The 22,032-nt window shown below is 32.1% G+C and overlaps 1 protein-coding gene across 4 annotated transcripts; it reads left to right on the top strand.

The window, feature by feature from the left end:
* The first annotated feature begins 3,871 nt into the window (after positions 1-3,871).
* Positions 3,872-17,817, top strand: LOC107961951 (cullin-associated NEDD8-dissociated protein 1). 4 transcript variants are annotated; one of them, XM_016898136.2, is made up of 29 exons: positions 3,872-4,010; positions 4,505-4,602; positions 4,765-4,934; positions 5,094-5,304; positions 5,673-5,838; positions 6,387-6,516; positions 7,549-7,663; positions 7,786-7,943; positions 8,034-8,157; positions 8,239-8,289; positions 8,363-8,445; positions 10,409-10,493; positions 10,568-10,669; positions 10,756-10,854; positions 11,606-11,716; positions 11,868-11,951; positions 12,068-12,208; positions 13,906-13,998; positions 14,095-14,216; positions 14,300-14,462; positions 14,547-14,786; positions 15,078-15,317; positions 15,404-15,580; positions 15,691-15,837; positions 15,953-16,069; positions 16,580-16,748; positions 17,057-17,134; positions 17,220-17,358; positions 17,535-17,817. In XM_016898136.2, the coding sequence occupies exons 2-29, from the start codon at positions 4,567-4,569 to the stop codon at positions 17,629-17,631; spliced, it is 3,648 nt and encodes a 1,215-aa protein (XP_016753625.1). In that variant the 5' UTR covers positions 3,872-4,010; positions 4,505-4,566; the 3' UTR covers positions 17,632-17,817. The 4 variants fall into 4 exon arrangements, with proteins under 4 accessions (XP_016753625.1, XP_016753626.1, XP_016753628.1 ...); XM_016898137.2 differs by having other exon boundaries at positions 3,904-4,010; positions 4,510-4,602; XM_016898139.2 differs by having other exon boundaries at positions 3,929-3,997.
* Positions 17,818-22,032: the final 4,215 nt, after the last annotated feature.

The following is a 22,032-nucleotide window of genomic DNA, read 5'->3' as shown; positions in this document are numbered from 1 at the left end:
TCACGATATTCACAATATAGCATACATAACATTTTATCAGTTTCACGGGGATCACAGAATTCAATAGTATATGCATGAATGACAATGCAATTTTCTACCCAATCCATTCGCTATGCACCAATAAAAGTTCCCTTGAACTCATCCAACCCTATAGACCATAACAGTAGGAGAACAAACTTATGTAGATATACCGTCAGTAGATATACGAATAAATTATCAGTAGATTTACAGATGAATTGCCTGTAGATATATGGATAAACCACCAATAGATTTGTAGATGAACTGCCAGTAGATATGCAAATAAACTGCTAATAAAACTTCCTTCTTTAACCACCCAAACCCCAGTGCACAATATGACAGATTATTGATGACAATAATGGTAAAAGTAACAGTTGCAACAGTAACAGATTATTAATTAAGCAGTGACAGTATGTGGCACCCTAAACCCGTTTAGGACAGTCCGACCCAAATTTTGAATATCATATTAGCCACTAAAGTGACTTTCTGTACCGGTCAACCAGCACAGTACAATCCAACCATCACACCAATTTAAAACATGCTTAGATAAGTAATTTTAATCAAACAATCCTAAAACTTGCTTCGATTATCGTAATGCAACAAAAAATGACTAGGGGTAAAAATGTCATTTTTACACAACGTAAATATTAAATACGTAAATAATAAATTTGGACCAACCTATGTCTTGAGCATTTTATTTTAAAGCATTTAAAATAATATTTAAAACTTATATAATTCCAAAAAGAAGTTTAAGGAATAATCGTAATTTTTCAAAATATTTGAAAAAGTTATTTTGAGAAAATGAAGCTACCCTACTGAAATTCAAGGGATGAAAATAGGATATGAAAATTCTAAAACATGATTTTCTAATTACATCAACAAAAATCAATTTACACTAAGAAAAGAAGTAAACACATAAACACATGCGAACCCTTACTTAAAAACCCTAGCATGTAACCTGTGAACTCTTATCACTAGACACATGCGAACACCTATCACCACATTCCTGCGAACCCCTATCACTAGACATATGCGAACCCCTATCACCAGACATTTACGAACCCCTATCACCAGAAACATGCGAACCCTATCACTAGATACCTACTAACCCCTATCACCAGACATTTACGAACTCCTATCACCAAACACCTGTGAACCCCTATCACTAGGTACCTACGAACCCCTATCACCAAACATCTGTGAACCTCTATCACCAGACACTTGCGAACCTCTATCACTAGACATATGAATCCCTATCACCAAACATATGCGAACCCCTATCACAAAATATCTACGAACCCCTAAGGAGAACACTTTAATACAGTTGACAGTTTAACATCTATCTACCACTTCTACATTTTCAAGCATATTTCAAGTTGTATAAACACACAAATAGTTATAAAAGTCCTTAAAGAGTTCATAGAAAGTCCAATAACAAATCCAGATCAAAAGTAAAATCTAGGCCATTAAGTTTGTGCTCGCATTGCCATATTTATGAACCAAAAACCATCTCACATGCACAAATAAAGATGCATTTGCCTTTGGATCATCAACTTGTTCACTTCACCACTTCACTCCAATTGTGTCACTGCAAAAATGTTCATAAAAGAGTGTGATTTTAACCAAGCTTAGTAGGTATTGTGATTTTAACCAAGCTTAGTGAGTATTCAAGAGGCTACAATAATCTACAAATACAAGAGTTAAAAATATGCATGCTAGACACAATTAACACATGGCATCATTAACATCATATCATATTGATACATTGACTACTTGTGAAATGAAAATTCATTTTAAAACAGTCATTGGATACATGGAGCAAGGCTCTACATTCCCATTATCTCTCCACGTGTCACAGCATCAGACACATACATGAGTACTCAAGTCCTACGGCATGCCAACTATATCCAATGTTTTCAAAGGTTCATAAGGCTAATATATCCCTTTCACACATTAATTTTTTGGTTTTTGCACACTCACACATCACATTCATATCACTTGTCACTTTCAGATAATGCACATCATATGCAAACACTTTGCTCAATGAGCCAAATACACTTTCATTTCAAATGTGTGTGCCTAAGATCAATTGTTCACAAGACATATAAAATCATATATTCAACACACATATTCACATCACACACTTGTACATGTAAAAACACATGTAAGCTTGCTTATAAAATAAAAAAGTTCAAGTAAGAACACTTACTCTTAGTACTTAGATTAGATGATTAAACCACCTAAGCCCGCTTTAACTCATTGATTTGCACATCAATTATAGCAGACAAGACCACTCACCTTAGCAACTTGTTTGCACAACAAAGCTCAAGTAAGCTTTTTGACCGCCTTTGGATGTACTAACGTCCAGAGTGTGAATACTGCTACAAACTATACAAAATTGAGGCGGTGAATGAGTGAAATTCAAATAAAATTTAAAAAATTTCTTAATAGCTTATTTTTATTTGTTAAATTATTTTTCTTTAATTAGTTTTATTTTTAAAATGTTATTATTATTGATTATCTCAGCCTCCTCTTGAAATATTCTGGCTTTGCCCCTATCATACACGCATATGTGTGTGAAATAGTTTCTAGTTATTAATAATTTGTTATGGGTGTAAAATCTATCTATTAGTTTTATATTCAAAATTTAATAAAAACACTATTAATAAAATAATTATTATCATATTTATAAATTTAATTTTTTTATTATAAAAAATATTTTAACTTGATAATGATTATCATATTTAAAATAAAACCATACTTACATATAAAAAGTTATATTTATTTAATTAAAATTTGTAACTAAAAAACTTTGGTTTTTATAATTTTTTATCCAATTATGTTCAATTTTTAGATTTACAATTTTATTAATTAATAATATATTATATTAATTTTTATGTAAAACTTTTAATAGATATAACCAAATTAATTAATTTCACATTAATATACTATTATGTTAATTAATATTACTTTTATTATTATAAAATGATACTAATAGATTATCTTTAATGTCAACTTAATAATATAATTAATAATAAAAAAGTATTTTTATTTGTTCAAAAGTTTTTCCAAACTTATATATATTATAGATATAAATGATATGATTTATCAACTTTTTGGCGTATAAATTTTATTTGATTAATTGGCTACTTAAAAAGGAAAAAAATTAAAGGAAAAAAACCTTAAGGATATTAATTTGGATAAGTGTATGTACAATAACTTATTAACATATTTTTTTCACTGTTCCAATGAAAAAAAAGTTTAAGTTATGAGTTCAGTCATTGAGTTGTAAATTTATCCATTTTTATCGATTAGAAACTTAACTGTTAGTGATTAATTTATAACTTTTAAATAGTTTAATGATAAATTTTATAATTTTTTAAAGTTGAGTGACTAAAATGTAAATTTATTAATAGTTGTTTGAATATACATTACCTTAACTTTTTGAAATATGAAATATCAAATGTAATTTCTTGTAGTCCCTTTAAAAAATTGAAAATTTAAGTTAATATCATGACTAAATTTCACTTCGACTGGTAAAATTTCTTTATAGTCCATTAAAAAATATGAAAAAATATGTTAATATAATGATAAAATTATATTTTAATTTCACTTAAAAAATATAATTTTATCTTGGTCTCTTGAAATAAATTTCTAGCTTTGTCCTTGATCATTTTAAGTAATTTTTTATTTCGAAATGTAATACTAACAAATTTTAAAAAAACTTAACACTATTTATAATTTAACTTGAATTTTGAAATTTAAAAAGTCGAAAAATAAAGTTGCTAGAAATAAAAGTATAAAGACTAATATCCAAATTTTAGAAGAATATAGGTATCCATGACATATTTTCTCCTTACAAAATACATATAAATCGATTTTCACTAAACCCACTGGTTTTCATTAAATAGCGAAATAGACCAAACAAAATATAGAGGAGAACTCTCGCATCTTCGCTTGCCTATTCTTTTTACTCTCTGTGCGTCGCTCTGGTACTTAATCTAACAATTACTTTTAATACTTTTCACCTGTGATTTCGTATTATCAGCCGAATCTACTGTTGATTTGTTTGTGCACTTATAGATTCTTGCTTGTGTTTAATTGACTAGGTTTTTCACTTTTCAAGAATTCAAACCCACACTTTAAGAAAATATATATATATTTTTTGCATCACATTGTCTTTGCTATATCTTCTAGGTTTCTAATCGTTTTCAATATTCTCGTTTTTGTTGATTTATTCATTTATTGTTTCCTTTACTCATTCTGTTTTAGTTGGTTGTCTTTCAATAATGCAGATTGAGTATTGTTTTATTTTGTTTCAGTTGTGTTTGACAATTTAGGTTATAAGCGTTTTACTTACTATTTTTTGGTCGAATTTGATCTGCTTCTTAATTCTTTTATTTTTAAATTTGTTTTTGCGTATATAATATATTTATTCTATGAAGCTCTTACCCCTTTCATTCTATTTTTCTGATTTCCATTTCAGTGCAGATTTCGGCGGAATAGCGTAAGTTGGCTTTGAGATTGTTGGAACTTTACATTGTAGAGATGGCAAATTTACAAATGACCGGTATTCTAGAAAAGGTATTATTATTTATATGCTTTTTTAATCTTTTTTTCCAGTGTCCTCTGTGCTTGCTTCATCTCTTACAGTTTGCTCAGCTTTATAGATGAATGAGAAATGAAAGAAAAAATGACAAAGGCTTATCTGATATTGTTTTGTAACTTATTAATCTCTTCCTATAGATGACTGGAAAGGATAAAGATTATAGATATATGGCTACTTCTGATTTATTAAATGAGCTAAACAAGGAGGGCTTTAAGGCTGATTCTGATCTCGAGATAAAGTTGTCAAACATTATCCTCCAACAACTTGATGATGTAGCTGGTGATGTTTCTGGATTGGCTGTCAAATGGTAAGCTTTTTGTTCTCTCGGGTAGTGTTTTGCATTAACAAGTTTGTATATTTTAGGCATCTTTGTGCGCTGTAATGCTAGACTAGTTTACATCATGATTTTTCCTGGTTCTTGTATTTCATTGTTTTGAGTTTACTCTGATTTTAACTTTTATTGCAGTCTTGCTCCATTGGTGAAGAAGGTTGGTGAACCAAGAGTTGTGGAAATGACCAATAAACTCTGTGAGAAATTGCTTAATGGCAAAGATCAGCATCGTGACATTGCAAGCATAGCTTTGAAGACGATCATTTCTGAAATCTCTACTCCATCTCTTGCACAATCTGTTTTAATTTCTCTGTCTCCTCAACTAATAAGAGGAATAACTGGCGGGGCAAGTTTCTGAACACAGCTTGTCAATGCTTTGTGATTTATATCTTCAATTAATTTCACAATGAAAGTGTTTCTTTTGAAGTACTGTTTTAGTTTCTTATTTCAGTTAAGTTCCAATGTGAAAGTTTAATTCCACAAAGATTTATGGACAATAATATTTGCTTGTTAAATTTCTCAAATATACTTCTTTTACAGTTTCATCATGCTAATCATATACAGGGCCTTGACTATGGGATGAACTGTAAGGCTGATATCAATTACTTTGTACTGTTGTCCTTGTGCAATGAAAGAATATGAATTTTTTTTTTCTTCTGCTTGCTTTGAATATTTTGTATTCATAATTAACTTATTATTTAAATATTGTTGCAGGGGACTAGCACAGAAATTAAATGTGAATGTCTTGACATTTTGTGTGATGTTCTTCACAAGTTTGGAAATCTAATGGCAACTGACCATGAGATACTTCTGAATGCATTGCTGTCACAATTGAATTCCAATCAAGCTAGTGTTAGAAAGAAGACAGTTTCTTGTATTGGTAAGATGTGCTGAATTGAAAAAAATTTGTTTGTTTGGTGATCCTTTTTTATTGACTTTTTGTTTCTTTAAACTTGGTTTTGATGTGCTCGAGCTTATATATCATTTTGGACTTCGGAGTCTTTTGTGGAGTAACAGTTCAATTAAAGCCCTCTCTTCATGTACTAATTCTGCTCAATATGGAGAAGGCTAGATGCCTTCTATTTCTTGTTATTTAATACATGCATGCTAAAATGGAGCAATTAGTAGAGGTTTTACTTCTTTGATACTTAATCTAATGGTTGGTATTTATGACAACTGTAAGGAATGAAGAAAAAAGAATTGATGAGTCTTTATATATATCTTTTAAGATGTGTATCATATTTATTTAGTTTTGTACAAAGTATGCTAAGGACTGAGGGGAATCAGGGAAGGGGAATTTGCAAGTGTTGGGGATCGAAGCTCGGCATTGCTGGAATCCCAACTCCTAGAGGAGGTGGCAATATCATTTGGATAAGCTGACATATTCTGTTTTTGTAAATTATTGACTAATCATTCTTTTGTTTTCAGCATCTCTTTCTTCAAGCTTGTCGGATGACTTGTTAGCGAAGACAACCATTGAAGTTGTACGAAATGTAGGAAGTAAGGGAACAAAATCAGAATTGATCCGCACGAACATTCAAATGATTGGTGCTTTGAGGTCATTACCTCTTTCGCCTCATACTGCTTATGAATGAAGTTGCCATTGTTTGAAATTTGTTAATAACAAGGTTAATTTTTTTTGGAAGAGTAAAATATTGAACCCTTCTTAAGGTTTGTAGAAAATATCTTTAATCCCCCATAGGTTTTGAAGAATACCTTCTTACTCCCCCTGTTTTTTACCAGAAAATAATATCATTGGGCTTCAAAAAGTAATATTGTTAATCATGAAGTTAAAATGAAAAGATAAACACACTCCTTTCACTTTTTTCTTATCTTATTTATTTTAATTTATATTTTAGTTTATATTTTCTTTTCTCTTTTTACCTAGATTTCTTTTTACGAAGTATAATATTTAGTTAATTCTAAAACCATCTTATTATCTTGTCCTATTTTAATAGAAGTTATATTCTAATTTAATTACATATTAAATATATTAACAATAATCTATAATTCAATTATATATTAACTTCATGAATGAATCGTATATATCAATTATCTTCAGTTAAAATAAATTGATCCATTAATCTGGTAAAAAATGTTGTGTTAAAGAAATTGATTAGAACCAAAAAAGAAAAAAAATAGAACAAGTAAAAAAGAAAACGAAATGTTGGTATTTTCAGTATTTAAAGTGATTTTTTGGACAAAAATTAGTTTGAATATTGGAATCCTTAGATCTCTAATTTTTAAAGAGAGATAAGGAGTATTTTCGTATCAATGGAGGTAAGCTTATTTTCAACAAAACCACATGGATGGCATTTTTTTTTTCTAATTAAGTTATATATGAATATTTGTATGGATTTTTTCTAGGTTTGAATGTTTTAAATGCTTTACCCTCAAAGATTTAAATCTATAAAGACTCCATAAAAATAAAAATAGCAAGGGTGGCATGTTGCTAGAAGAACAACCATTTGCCACTATTGTTTTTATCTTTGTGGAGTCTTTATAGATTTAAATCATTGAGGGTAGGATTTCAGTGTGTTCTTATTGTTATATGTGTTGCTAATGAAATATATGTTATCATTGTATTCAGCCGTGCTGTTGGGTATCGTTTTGGACCTCATCTTGGAGACACTGTGCCAGTGCTTATTAATTACTGCACAACTGCATCAGAAAATGATGAGGAGCTAAGAGAGTATAGCTTGCAGGTGTTCTATATGGCTTTGTATCTTAGAGGGTGTATTGTGCTTTAGTGCTTGATAAATTCTTGTGGGGTGAAATTTATAATTTAATAATTGAGTTGCTCATAACGGTCAAGTTTTGCTTTCAGGCACTAGAAAGTTTTTTGCTTCGCTGCCCTAGGGATATTTCGTCCTATTGTGATGAAATTCTTCACCTTGCTTTGGAGTATTTAAGTTATGATCCAAACTTTACTGATAACATGGAGGAAGATACTGATGATGAGAATCACGAGGAGGAGGAAGAAGAGTATGATTTTTCATTTGCTTCTAGTATGATTTACGTTTATGTCTGCATGAAAGACAGGTTTTTTAGCTCCAGCTCTTTGTTGTTTTATAGTGAGAGTGCAAATGAATATACCGATGATGAAGATGTAAGCTGGAAAGTTCGAAGAGCAGCTGCTAAATGTTTAGCTGCATTAATTGTTTCTCGCCCTGAGATGCTATGTAAACTGTATGAGGAGGTATATATTTTCCTTTTCTGTCCTGAACTTCTGAGGGTAGTTCCTGCACCATTTTAAAGATGATATTCTCTCTTGGTGCAGGCTTGCCCTAAGTTAATTGATAGATCTAAAGAAAGGGAAGAGAATGTCAAGGTAATGTTCAGGCCATGGTATATAGATTTCATTCTTCTTATGGGTTTGTTTATCAAAGAATAACATATGGCAGATGGATGTTTTTAATACGTTCATTGAGCTACTACGGCAAACCGGAAATGTGACTAAGGGACAGACTGACATGGATGAACTGAGGTGAGTTTCTCATATCAGTTAAGCACCAAAGATATTATTCTTTTCATGATTTTCTCAATTTTGTGTACACTTCAAGTTTTTTGTTTATTATAATTGGTGCTTGTTCAATCTGGAGTGACCTGGATTTGAAATTCATAGTGGTTGACTTAAATTTGAAATGACCATTACCCATTCATGTGTTGATTTGGATCCTCAAATGGCTCGAAATAAGATCTTACCTAACTCCACCATTAACTTATAGTGAGGATAATCTTTTATTTTCTTGATTAAAATTTGTAGATTTAAGAAAATAATGAACACTACACAAATTTGTGTTGATACTTTGTTTTGGTGCATTCATCGCTAATATTGTATTGAGGATAAACTAGGTTGACTGATTATTTTGAAGTTGACAAATGTTGATTGGATTGGATCTCTCAACTTCAACAACTCTTAATTATACCTGATCTGTAATTGTTTTAGAATTAATCATTTAGTCTTATTATTATTTTTTAAAATTTATAGTTTTTTTGACAGCATTCAAATTTTCTTTTTCAAATTAAACTATATTCGAAGTGGAATTGAAACTCTATAAATGTTAATGGATATAAAAATGATTTTAATGGTTCCACATGAAATATAATTGGACCTTAAGCCTGCCTAAAACTTGAATGATCTGAAACGTGCTTGAACCTTGAATGATCTTGACCTGAGATAACTAGAGCCTTGGGTGTCCTTAACAGATTCTTTTTAATATGAATTGGTTTGAACTTTGGAAGAATTGGAATAGGAAGGTTTATCTGGCTTATTTCTCTGTTTTATTTGCTTTATAATCATTTCATTTATCTTTGAACTATGGTTAAGAATTTTAAGACAGCCTTAATGAAATAAAGTCCTCGGATGCATCTTTTTTTTATAATCTGGTATGGTGTTATAATTTTTCTATTGTCTTCAAAATTTGATAGAAGTTCCTGGAAACTGCAGGCATCTATTTCCCTAGTTACTGCATGCAAATAATGCAGTTTTGCTCCCCTGCATTGATACAGAACTTTATTTGTACCCCTGAAGTTCTTATCCTATACCTTAAGTTAGTATTAGGAGTTTAAAGGTGCTGAGCTCATCATCTGTTCTAAGTTAATATTAGTAATTGTCTTTGAATTCATGTAATGGAATTTTTGCTTCCCTGCTTTGATACAGAACTTTATTTGGATTCCTTGAAGTTCTCATCATCTCCACTATGTTAATTATAGGTGTTTAAAGAAGTTGAGCTCATCTGATATAGTTCTGCTCTTGAGCTTGACTCAGATAAAAATACTTGAGGTTTAAACTCCACAGAGCTCTGCCTACCCTTTTTCTTCTCCTTGAGATCGACAAAAAAATAATCAAGCTATGTGTGCGTAAATTCATTAAACCCAATTATCATCAGATTGATTAACAAGCTCGAAACTTGAGCTTGAACTTGAATGCAACACAAAACTCAAGTTTGAAAATGTGAAAGTAAATATAGTACTTTATTTATCTATGAATAAAATATTATTTTTTAAAAGTTGTCATAACTTGAGCTTTAGGTCTGTTCTACTGCAAACGAGTCTAGTATTTCAAAGCTCTAAGTCACTCGTTACTTGAATGGCTTAGGCTTAATCTTAGATCAATTGCAAATGAGTTGAGTTTGAGCATTAATTGGCCTAGCTTGAGTTCCTCATGAGTTGCTTTACTCATTTAAACCTGTTAATTATCATTGCTGTTATTGTTTTTGTTCATGATATTATCATCAATATTGCCACTTGTCTTCATCTTCATTATCGTTAAATTTAGGGTTTGAATTCACTAATTAAATTAACTTTAACCAGATGAGGAGCTTTTATTGGCTGTGGTATTTATCTGTAATAAAAAAAAATTTCCAATACCGTTGTGGTTGCTTGTGCCTTTTCAGCCTGATAAATTCTTGCAATTTTATTCACATATAAATGCTATTGTTATGCAGTCCAAGATGGCTATTGAAGCAGGAGGTGCCAAAAATTGTTAAATCCATAAATCGACAGCTACGTGAGAAATCTATCAAGACAAAGGTAAGAATTCCTTACATACTTTGCAGGATATTGCATTTTCTTTATTTTTGCATAACATATAATTCTATCTACAGGTTGGTGCATTTTCTGTTTTGAAAGAACTTGTAGTTGTCTTGCCAGACTGCCTTGCCGATCACATTGGAACCCTCATACCTGGAATAGAGAAGGCGCTTAATGTATGATTTTTACACTTTTGGTGTGTACAAGTAATTTAATTTAATTTTTTCATCTTTCCAAATACTTCTATTTGTAAATTTTCCAGGACAAATCTTCTACTTCAAATCTGAAGATTGAAGCACTTATATTTACAAGATTGGTATTGGCATCTCATTCTCCTTCCGTTTTTCACCCTTACATTAAGGTAAATTATGTTTTGGTTTACGTGGATGCTCAAACCTCAATGCTTTTGCGATTCTCATGAGAAAGATCATTCACCTATTTCTTTTTCCTTTTGGAAGACAGTCACCAATTGCTTGAAAAAGGCTTGCATGCTTGCTTTTTGGATATAGAAGATTAGTTAATAGAAAATGCTGTCCTTTCACGCTTCCACCTCTCTTACCGGGGTATTTGGTTTCCTGTAACTAGGAGAAATATACAAAAGGTGAAACAAGGAAAGCTCTTTACTGGCATAACTAGATAATGCCGTTGTGCAACTCGTAGAACTACAGTCTTTATATGTGACATGAATATATTTTTTGGTTAAAATCTTTTCAATTTCTAACTTCATATGATCTTCCAGTGATGTAAAGACTACCATGTTAAATTGGCTTGATTCTTCTTTGTTTTTATATCCTCCAGTTCTCTTAGTCCTGGATTGGCCATTTTTGCCTAAAACAATGTTGAGAAACTGTGTTAATCCATGAGCGATTTGATATCTGCTTAAAACTGTTATAAAAAGTTTTGCTGCTGCTGTAATTTCAGTTCCTTTATCTGTTCTCGATAACGACCATGATGTTTTACCATTAATTATTTTTGAATTTTGGGTGTCTTGATAAGCTTAACGTGTATACAATATTCCTGTGGTCATAATTCTTCCCCTTTTGTTTTATCTTGTTTTTGGTGACCAATATTAATTTTTTCTATGATAACAAGTTTGTAAATATGTCATTCAGGATCTTTCTAGTCCTGTTTTATCTGCTGTCGGTGAGCGTTACTACAAAGTCACAGCTGAGGCATTAAGAGTATGTGGGGAACTTGTTCGCGTGGTGCGCCCAAATCTTGAGGTGGAACCTTTCTCTTGCAATTCGAGATTCCGTTTAACAATTTTCTTTATTGCTCGAACAAGTCTTATCCTGATATAAACCTAAGGTATCTATTTTGGTAATTCCATGTTTCATTTGAGTTATTGATTACAATTGTGATTGTTTGTTGCAGGGTTTTGGTTTTGATTTTAAACCTTATGTCCACCCAATCTATAATGCAATAATGTCCCGCTTGACTAACCAAGATCAAGATCAGGTAAGGAGAGTTTAATTAGTTTTCCCCCTCCTGTCATATTTCTTCTGAGATGGATTTAATGTTTTTTTAGATTAGTTTAATTAATGTTATGTTTTTAATCCAATTTCCTTTCTCAGGAGGTTAAAGAGTGTGCTATTACTTGCATGGGGCTTGTCATTTCTACTTTTGGTGATAACCTTGGAACAGAGTTACATGCATGCCTTCCTGTACTTGTTGATCGAATGGGAAATGAGATAACCCGACTTACTACTGTGAAGGTTAGTTGCATTCCATGCTTCTGATAGTCATTTGTTTTAGTTGAAGCATTAGATTTATACGACGGATAATGTCATAAATGGTACCTATACTTTAACCAAATGTTCAATGTGTCTACTTTTAAAATGTCTATTTTGGTACCTAACGTATCAGTTTGTGTATTATTTTGGTATCTTGGATTAACACTGTTAATATGTGGCTAGACAACAAATAAAAATTCAACACTAGGAGTTTTAAACCATGTCAGTTGTCCATATGGCAATAAATATTATATGCGGCATTTGAGATGATAAAAAGGATGAAAATGAAACAAAACAAAAAAAAAAAACCTGCTAAGGGGTAAAAGAGAAAATTCAAAAGCCAAAAGAGACCCTTGCATGAGAAGCCTGAAACGAAAGAAGATAGAAAAGCTCATCTTCTCCAATGTTGTGAGAGAACTTGAAGCCCTAGGCCAAAATTTGGAGAAAAGCTCATCTTCTCCAACCTTTCAATAATTGTGCTAGATTATAGCTTTTCTGTTCCTAAAATATTTTCCAGCTTTTCTATATACTTTTAAAATTTCTGCTTTTTATTTAAAAAAATTTCTTTTTTTAGAAAAAATTTAAAAGAATTTCCTTAAAAAATAAATTTTCTGTTTTTAAAGTTCTCCGACTTTTAATTTTATATAAAATAAAATTTTGTTTATATGTATAAAAAATTATATTTAATGATGATGTGGCAAGATGAAGTGGATTAGTATGCATTGCTGGATGATGGCTGTGTCTGACATGTCATTTAGTGATATTAAGCCTTGGTGTTAGATTGACGCACATGAATGATAGTACATGTATGAGACTTGTCTTTTTTGAATTATTGGTACCACCATGGAATAGGTATATCTTATAGGGGCCCTTTATGAGATTATCTCTTTGTCAAAATACTGGCATGGTATTGTTGGAATGTGTGACACTTATCACAGCCTTTTGTCTATCTTACACTGTAATGTAGAAACTTTTGTAACTTGAACTTAATTTTTGTATTCTATTTTCTTGGAAGTCCATTGTGAATCTTCTGATTGTGAATCTGTTTGGCGTCTCAAGTATAATCCTGGATAAATGATTATGTTGCCTCAATGGGAATTGGGTTAACTTTTATGCATTTATATTTGCGTAGATGACTGTAAGTTGTAGGCTGAGTTTTGGTGTGGTGCTGTTTTCTCCGTACAGTCCATGCAAAATTTCATTAAATGAATTCTAAATTCAATGCTGTGTCTACAGATAAGTGGTAATCTTTTAATTGAAAAAATATTGGTGATGGAAAAATTAGTTACCTTGTGGTTGCTTTTGTTCAAGGTGAATAACACTTGGCTCCATGTTAAGCTACGGGAGTTTAAAGGCTTTAGAATAGTCTGTTTCTTGGAACTGATAATATCCAATTGAATGATTTTTCTTCTCCCCAAATTATTCAAACTTCAATAAATTAAGGACTATTTTCTTACAAATGCATGTTACTGGCTGGGTTGCATAATGATATATCTTGTAATATCTTTGTCTATGATTTTTTTTTTTACTGAAGCTTCTGATTTACGATTTGTTGGATGGAGCACATTGGTTTAATTTTGGATTGCTTATTACTTCTTTGGCTGCATATGTTCAAGCTACTTTTTTTTATATGCGCATGAAATTTTTTGGCCCCATAATCTGTCCAATTTTGAATCTAGGCATTTGCTGTTATTGCTGCTTCTCCACTCCGGATAGATCTATCATGTGTTCTGGAGCATGTAATTGCAGAGTTGACCGGATTCTTGCGGAAAGTATGGAAGTTTGCATCTTGTTGAATTAGTGAACTGTTTTATTGTGGTACTTATGTAGTTATGTTTGAGCCAAAATATCCTTGGTTTGGAAAACAGGCAAATCGGGCTTTAAGGCAGGCAACACTCGGGACACTAAATTCATTAATTGTAGCCTATGGAGATAAAATTGGCCCATCTGCATATGAAGTTATCATTGTGGAACTTTCAACTCTGATTAGGTTCTGTTCCTATTTTACCTTTTTATTTTTTTGCATGGTTATATTCGTTTTGAGGCTTCCTAAACCCTTTTTCTCTATGTTAGTGACTCTGACTTGCATATGACGGCTCTTGCTCTTGAACTCTGCTGCACCCTAATGGCCGACAAGAGATCTAGCCGAAATGTTGGTTCTGCTGTTAGAAATAGAGTTCTTCCTCAAGCACTGACATTGATCAAGAGCTCGTTGCTGCAGGGCCAGGCACTTTTGGTATCTCCTTTTCAATTTAATGAGGTTACATCTGCTGTAAAATCCTTTTTTGTGTTTACAGGCATTCTTTGTTGGAAATTTCAGGCTTTGCAGAATTTTTTTGCTGGTTTGGTGTATTCGGAAAACACTAGTTTTGATGCATTACTGGAATCTCTTCTTTCTAGTGCAAAACCATCTCCTCAATCTGGCGGTGTTGCAAAACAAGCATTGTATTCAATAGCTCAATGTGTGGCTGTTCTCTGTCTCGCTGCAGGTGATCAGAAATGTTCATCTACGGTTAAAATGCTCACTGACATCCTTAAAGATGATGGCACAACCAATTCGGTATTTTCTCTTTTACCTATTTTCCGAGTTTCTTCTTGATGTTTCTGTTGTATTTCTGGTATTCTTGCCAGTAAATTGACAATGGGCCAGTGTATGTAATACTGATTTATTTTGATGTTATTTCTTTTCTGTTGGATTTGGATTCTAGTAATTCAAGCATGGTCTTATATCTTTTTATATTGACAGATTTTTTTTTCCCTTTTGCTTTTTTGTGTTTGTCATTTATTTGTATCTGCTGCTTCAAATCGATGTTCTAACATTGTACTTTGTGTATGTATATATATTAAACAGCATCTAGCCTTGCTCTGTTTGGGGGAGATTGGGAGGAGGAAAGATCTGAGCTCGCATGCCCATATAGAGACTATAATTATTGAGTCCTTCCAATCTCCTTTTGAAGAGATAAAGTCTGCTGCTTCTTATGCTCTTGGCAATATAGCTGTTGGGAATCTTTCCAAGTATTTACCTTTCATATTGGACCAGATTGATAATCAGCAGAAGAAACAATACCTGTTGCTTCATTCTCTTAAGGAGGTATGTCTTCTTGAAGTGGTGCTCAAACCTAACCAGATATTTTTTGTCTGATGCAGCATCTATGTTAATGTTAAATTTACTTGCAGGTTATAGTAAGGCAATCTGTAGATAAAGCAGAGTTTCAGGATTCAAGTGTTGAGAAAATTCTGAAATTACTTTTTAACCACTGTGAAAGCGAGGAAGAGGGGGTCAGAAATGTGGTGGCTGAGTGCCTTGGTAAAATTGCACTTATTGAACCTGTAAAACTCATTCCAGCACTTAAGGTATTTCCACAACACAAGTCTGATGCCCTTTGTACTTCTGCCGAGCTTTTGTCATGTGGGTGTAATTTAATAGTGCATTTGTTATTTTAAAAATTTTGAATTTCTTATAGTTGAGAACAACCAGTCCAGCGGCATTCACTAGGGCAACAGTTGTCATTGCCATAAAATATTCTATTGTTGAGCGGCCAGAGAAGATAGATGAGATCATTTATCCTGAGATTGCTTCATTCCTTATGCTTATCAAGGATCAGGATCGAGTGAGTACCCTTCTACTCCTGATAAATACCCAAAAGGAAAAAAAAAAAAAGAAGCTTTTATGTGGTTTCTTATATTTCTTGACTTATTCTTGTTTATCTGCAATCATCAATGCAGCATGTTAGGCGTGCAGCTGTGTTGGCTTTAAGTACTTTTGCTCACAATAAGCCTAACTTAATTAAGGGGCTTCTTCCTGAATTATTGCCGCTTCTCTATGACCAAACGACTGTTAAGGTAACTAAAAGTTTACCTTATGATGATTTTGCTGATGATTTGCTGTTAATTAGGTTCCAAAATTAATTTGCTGTTGACTAAAAGATTTGCATGCGACAAAACCCTGATTCTTCTTAATCAATTAGTAGTTTTCTTATTTTATTTATTTATAAATTTTGTTACTTTATGAGGTGTCCCGAAATGGTAACTTTCTGGGTTGTATTTAATGTTTTACCTTGCAAATCTTTTGGTTTTCTTTTGTTTAATTCCTGTAACTGTCAAAATAGAAGAGGGATTCTATCAGAAGTTTTAGCTTATAATTTGTTAACTTCTAGGATCTGGTCTCCGAGTTATCTATCATGATTTTTCATTTCTGGTGTAGGGCTACATGGTTTCATTTGTTAATCTTGTTTGTTTCTTTCCTTTTTATGCTTGTACTTTTCTATCTGTTCCATTCTTTTCCACGTTCTGCATTCACTGGTAGGCATCCCTGCATTTTCTTATGTTATTTTAAATTCTGGCCTGCTGCAGAAAGAATTGATAAGAACTGTTGACCTTGGTCCCTTCAAGCACATCGTTGATGATGGCCTTGAGCTGAGGAAGGCAGCGTTTGAGTGTGTAGACACATTGCTGGATAGTTGTCTTGATCAAGTGAACCCCTCATCTTTCATTGTTCCGTACCTTAAATCTGGACTTGATGGTGAGTTGCCTCCCCTTTGTATTGTGGTTATAAACCTTGTGATTAATAATTAGATGACTAATTATTATACCAATTAGCAACTTTTTTAAGCAGAGGATAGTTTTATCATGAGCTGTACCTGAAACCAAAATCCGATGTTGAAAATAAATTTAATTATTATGTCTTGAATTATTCTCTTGGCCAAAAGTCCATATTTATTCATTATGCACAAATCTTAAAGGCAATAATAATTAGGTTATTTGTTTCAAGATAATACATTTTTTTGCGTTACATCATTTTACTGATTTAGATTTTTGGCTTTTTGCCAGATCATTATGATGTTAAGATGCCTTGCCATCTTATCCTTTCAAAACTTGCTGATAAATGTCCATCTGCTGTATTACCAGGTGAGTGATGCAGTGAATTATCTTTACGGAGATTCTGATAATTGTTTAATTTTCATTTGTTTATTGTCTCAAATTTGATATTCAGTGTTGGACTCACTGGTGGACCCTCTTCAAAAGACAATTAATTTCAAGCCCAAACAAGATGCTGTCAAACAGGAAGTAGACCGTAATGAAGATATGATCCGTAGTGCTCTTCGTGCAATCGCATCCTTGAACCGAATAAGGTTTTGTACTCCTACACATAATAGAGTGCAATGATTATCCTTTTCACTCTTGACCTTTTACTAGGCAATTGAGTTTTTAAGATTTTAAATTGGTGGCTATATGTATGCAACTGTCTTTCTGATTGTCAATTGTTTTTGTGTGCCAAGTTGAATGACATTTTTGCTATATGTTGCAGTGGGGGAGATAGCAGTATGAAGTTGAAGAATCTCATGAGTGAAATATCGAAATCTCCAACATTATGGGACAAGTATTACTCCATCCGGAACGAGTGAGGTAATCTTCTAATTGTGTAAAGTAGGTAAAGGTTTGATCGGATTGGATTTATATCCGAAACCAGGGGAACATTGTTGTTGTGAAAGATGATAATTGTTGGATATTGAGTTGGTTTCATGTATGATTGCATCCTGCAACTGCATGCTTCTCTTTTATCTTCATATTATAGAAAAATATTTTGGACCTTCATTCTCTCAACCATTCCTTCATGCTAAATTGCAAGACATTTCTCTCCATTGGTTTTTGTTTTCATCCGTCTTACCAGAGTGATATGGGTTATTTGTTTTGGGGTGATTGTGTTTACTCATTTTTAATTTTATTTATATTTTCATGAATAAAAGGATACCTGTATTTTAAGAAAACTTTTGATGGCAGTGGAGTGGGTGGGGCAGATGTTAAATTCATCGTTACTCCATAGTTGACGTGGTTTCCTCTATTTGCCTTATAATTGTTAAAGCCACTATTACTTCGATGTATTCATTTTCACTTACTTCATTCCATTTCAATTTAATATTTGCTAGTCAGTGTTAATATTTTCAATCTTTTTAGAAAGAAATATGTAAGATTATTCAAAAAAGTATTTAAACATAAAACAAGAGTATTTTTTTAAACTCATTTCGAATGTACTCTTGAAATAGTTATGTACGCAAGTAAAAATTATAATTTTATATAGTGGAGTGCGGAGGTGCGGTCAAGCAAATACTTTAATTGCTTTTTACTTCTCCAAAAATGTTTGCTTTCCCTTGGGCTCACTTTTGAGAAGAAAGAAAAAAGCAAGCTTCATTTGGAGAGGATGGTTAGAAATCCATAGGATGATTTGGATTTTGACATCTTTAATAAGGATCATGGTTAATATTTTCAATAAACAGAGGTCGCGTAAATTTTTACCTTTAACTAGGTTTTATATTTGTATTTTTTTCACTGATATTTTAATTTGGTTTTTGAATTTGGAAATGTAAAATTTTGATTTTGGTACTGAGGTTTCGTCATTCCATTAGGTTTGTTTTTGCAAGTGATGATGTGGTATATTTTTAAAGTGTCTTATCATTAAATTTGTACATATTTTTTCAAATTTAAGGATTATAATGGATTTAATTGTCGAGTTTAAGTATTAATATGGCTTTCTTTTTGAATTCAAAGATTATAATGAATTTAGTTGTCAAATTTAGGTATCAATGTGGGAGAATTCAAAGATTATAATAAATTTAGTTGTCAAATTTAGGTATCAATGTGGGAAAAATATAGTTGCTAAAATTTTCAAAAATTAACACTAAAAACCTTTGATTTTCATATTTCTTGCCGTTTTCAACGGGAAAGAGTTGCATTTATTTTCCGCGAAAAATCATTACAACCTCCTTTTTTTTTTCCATCTTTCAGCATATCAACTTTTATCAAACTCTGGATCTGAGCGCAGTATCTGTGCGTGACATCACATTATTTGCTCAAAATTGGCCGCCTAGTGTGTTGTATAAATTCCAGTCATTCCGGGTTGTACGAGGATATTTAAATTTAAAAGAATGCATTTGGATTTCAAAATTCATGAAAACAAAATGAGTTGTTGAGGGTCGTTTCTTTTGATTTTTTTTTGAAGTATTATTTGTTGGATAATGGATTTGACTTTTAGCTACGGGAAGCATTTTTTTTATGTTAAGGTTAAATGTCCTCAACTTTAATGAATAACTATGTATAGTTTACGAAGAAGTTTCAATTGACGGAACTTACATGACTCAAGAGAAATGCTAAAGAGAAATGCTAATATAAGACATGTGAATAACATTTAAAAAACTTGAGTGTGCAGCGACTCAAACACCAACCTGATATTTATCAATTGCTTTCATCTTCTCTTGCATTTATGTGATCTTGTGAACATCATTGAGGATTTTGAGAATTTTAATTGGTTGGGGCCACTAGTATAACATGTATACGTATGTATATATATTTACATACTCATTAGTTCAATGCATGTATTTGCCACATCTCCAAATAGATTTAGGTATCATTAAAAATTTAGGATTCGAGGATTTGATTGATTTTAGAATTTAGATTTTGAATTTTAAAATCAACAGAAATTGAGTAATAAAAAAGTTAGTAATTTATTAGATTTCTATTTAGTAAAAAATTTGAATTTTTTTTAAAATAATGTTAAATTTAATAATTTTTTAGTATATATTATATTAAATCTTAATTGATTTGTTCTCCATATATATATACATTTCATTCTTAACTTTTATCTAATAAATAAAATTGAAATTCATATAATAAATTAAATTCAAATTCATGACTATAGAATAAAACTAGTATTGTAGGCCTTGTTCCTATCCAAGGTAGACCTTATCTAAACCCGGCTAAGAAAAATATTGTCTAAGGCCTGACAGGGTCCAACCAAAGTTTTCCCTCTATTTCTAAAGGAAAACTATAGGGTACATTTGAGTATTGAGCTACAAATTGGGTGATGATTCCGTAGGTGGTATATACACCTCGGCTTGAAAGCTTAATTTTTGTTGAAAGAATCTTCAATTATTTATAGATACAAATAAAAAGACAGTTATTAGATGCCACTTACTTGGGTAAATTACACTAACAATCACCCAGGTTTCATTTCAGTCACTCAACTTTCAAAAATTTACAAAACAGTCCCTTTTGCCGTTTTCCGTCACAGACGTCACGACAGAGTGACATGGCAGGTGACGACGTCTAACATTTTCTTCTTCCCTAAAGTCATTTCTCCCTCCGTCATTCTCTTTCTTCTTCATTTAAAGATATTTTTAATATCTTCAAGCTTGTTCTTGGAGAAAGAAACAAGTTGTCAAAACAGTTAGGGCAAGACAGCAGTAAAATGATGTCCTTGGAGCAAATTTAGCATGTTTTGCTGCACACCTCTAAATTCTGCTTTGACCTAATATTCTACTAAACAAATTTAGGTGGATTATTACTATGAATTATGAAATAAACAAAATAATGAAATTTGTAAATTGGCTTAAATTCTAAACCAATTTAAGTGTTGAAATATAAAATCATATTCAAAGCCCAGACAAATTGGATTTAGATTACAACCAAAGGAGAAAAGAAAACCTAATTCAAGAGGTGCAATTATTAAAACCCAAAAAAAAGTAAAACATAAGGAACTCAAACTGACCATAAGATTGAGGATGGTTGGAAGATCACTTGCTATTGTCATTTTTGTTAGTGTCGGAGTCATTTTTGTTCGTGTTGGAGTTGAAAGAGGGGAGGGGATTAGAGCCTTTGATGACCTAACTGAGGGCGAAAATGAAACCCTAGCAAGAATAGTAGTGCCCCAAGTGTGAGAGTACCAACGACTGTACTGTCGGATGGTGTACCTCCATTGATCTCGAAGGGTAGAAGGGTCACGGTTAGTGAGGTCGGGTGGGTTGGGGAAACGAACCCTTTGATGGCCCGAGAAATTAGAGGCAGCGTTGCTTTCGATTTCTGGGATTGATTTATTAGGTGAAGAAGAGAGGTTTTGATAGGATTGAGGCTTCTGATTTTTCAGAAGGTACTATCCTTTGGTGTTAATAATCATTTCAACCAGTTCAGCAGCAGCAGCAGCAGTAGCAGAATTCAACCAACTCAGCAGCAGCAGTAGAAGAATGAAGCCACTTCACCAACGTGGCAAGTTAACTTGCAACATCAGCAATCCCGTTAACATCCTAACGGTAACTGTTAATCAGTGACTATTTTGTCACTTTTTTATAACGTTAGTGACTATTTTGTAACTTTTCAAAAGTTGAGTGACTGAAATGAAACCTAGGTGACTGTTTTTGTCAGCTACCCCAAAGTTGGGTGACTATTAGTGTAATTTACCCTTTTTGTTTCTTGAAGTAGATGCCACTTACTTGAAAAGACACCAGTTGGAAAAAATAAAAGTTGCATAAATATATTTGATAATAAGTCACATATATAGATAATAGGTTAATTTAGAAGGATATACTTTTTTTTTATTTAATTAGTTTAGGTTGTTTTTTTTAAATTAAGAAAATATGTCGATTTTGGAGAGTGTATGAAAGCGCGTCAAATTGGGTACGCATTTAGTTGGGCGTGCTTTCCACCAACGATTATTTTCCCAATGCCTTTTTGAGTGTTGGCAACCTTAAATTTTTTAAGGGCCCAATGGTACTTTTTTTTCCCTATAAATACTAGGCCATTTTTCATTCTTTTCACTCAAATCCAACTCTCTCAATTCTTTCTAAACTCTCAACTCTCTCAATTTTCTCAAGTTTTGTTTTAAATTTTATGATATGCTTTAAAAATATTATAATTATTTCAAACATTATTCGTTTCGACTAAATTTTCACGAATGACAACATATCTAATTCGTTTCGACGACAAGCACATTTTCGTTGCTCAAGCAATAATGGTAAGAAGAAATTCTAAATTTCGTT

Source organism: Gossypium hirsutum, chromosome A06 (assembly GCF_007990345.1).
Source record: "Gossypium hirsutum isolate 1008001.06 chromosome A06, Gossypium_hirsutum_v2.1, whole genome shotgun sequence".
Classification (NCBI taxonomy): domain Eukaryota; kingdom Viridiplantae; phylum Streptophyta; class Magnoliopsida; order Malvales; family Malvaceae; genus Gossypium; species Gossypium hirsutum.
Note: the sequence above shows the minus strand (reverse complement) of the source record. Positions and strands in the feature narration are given on the sequence as shown.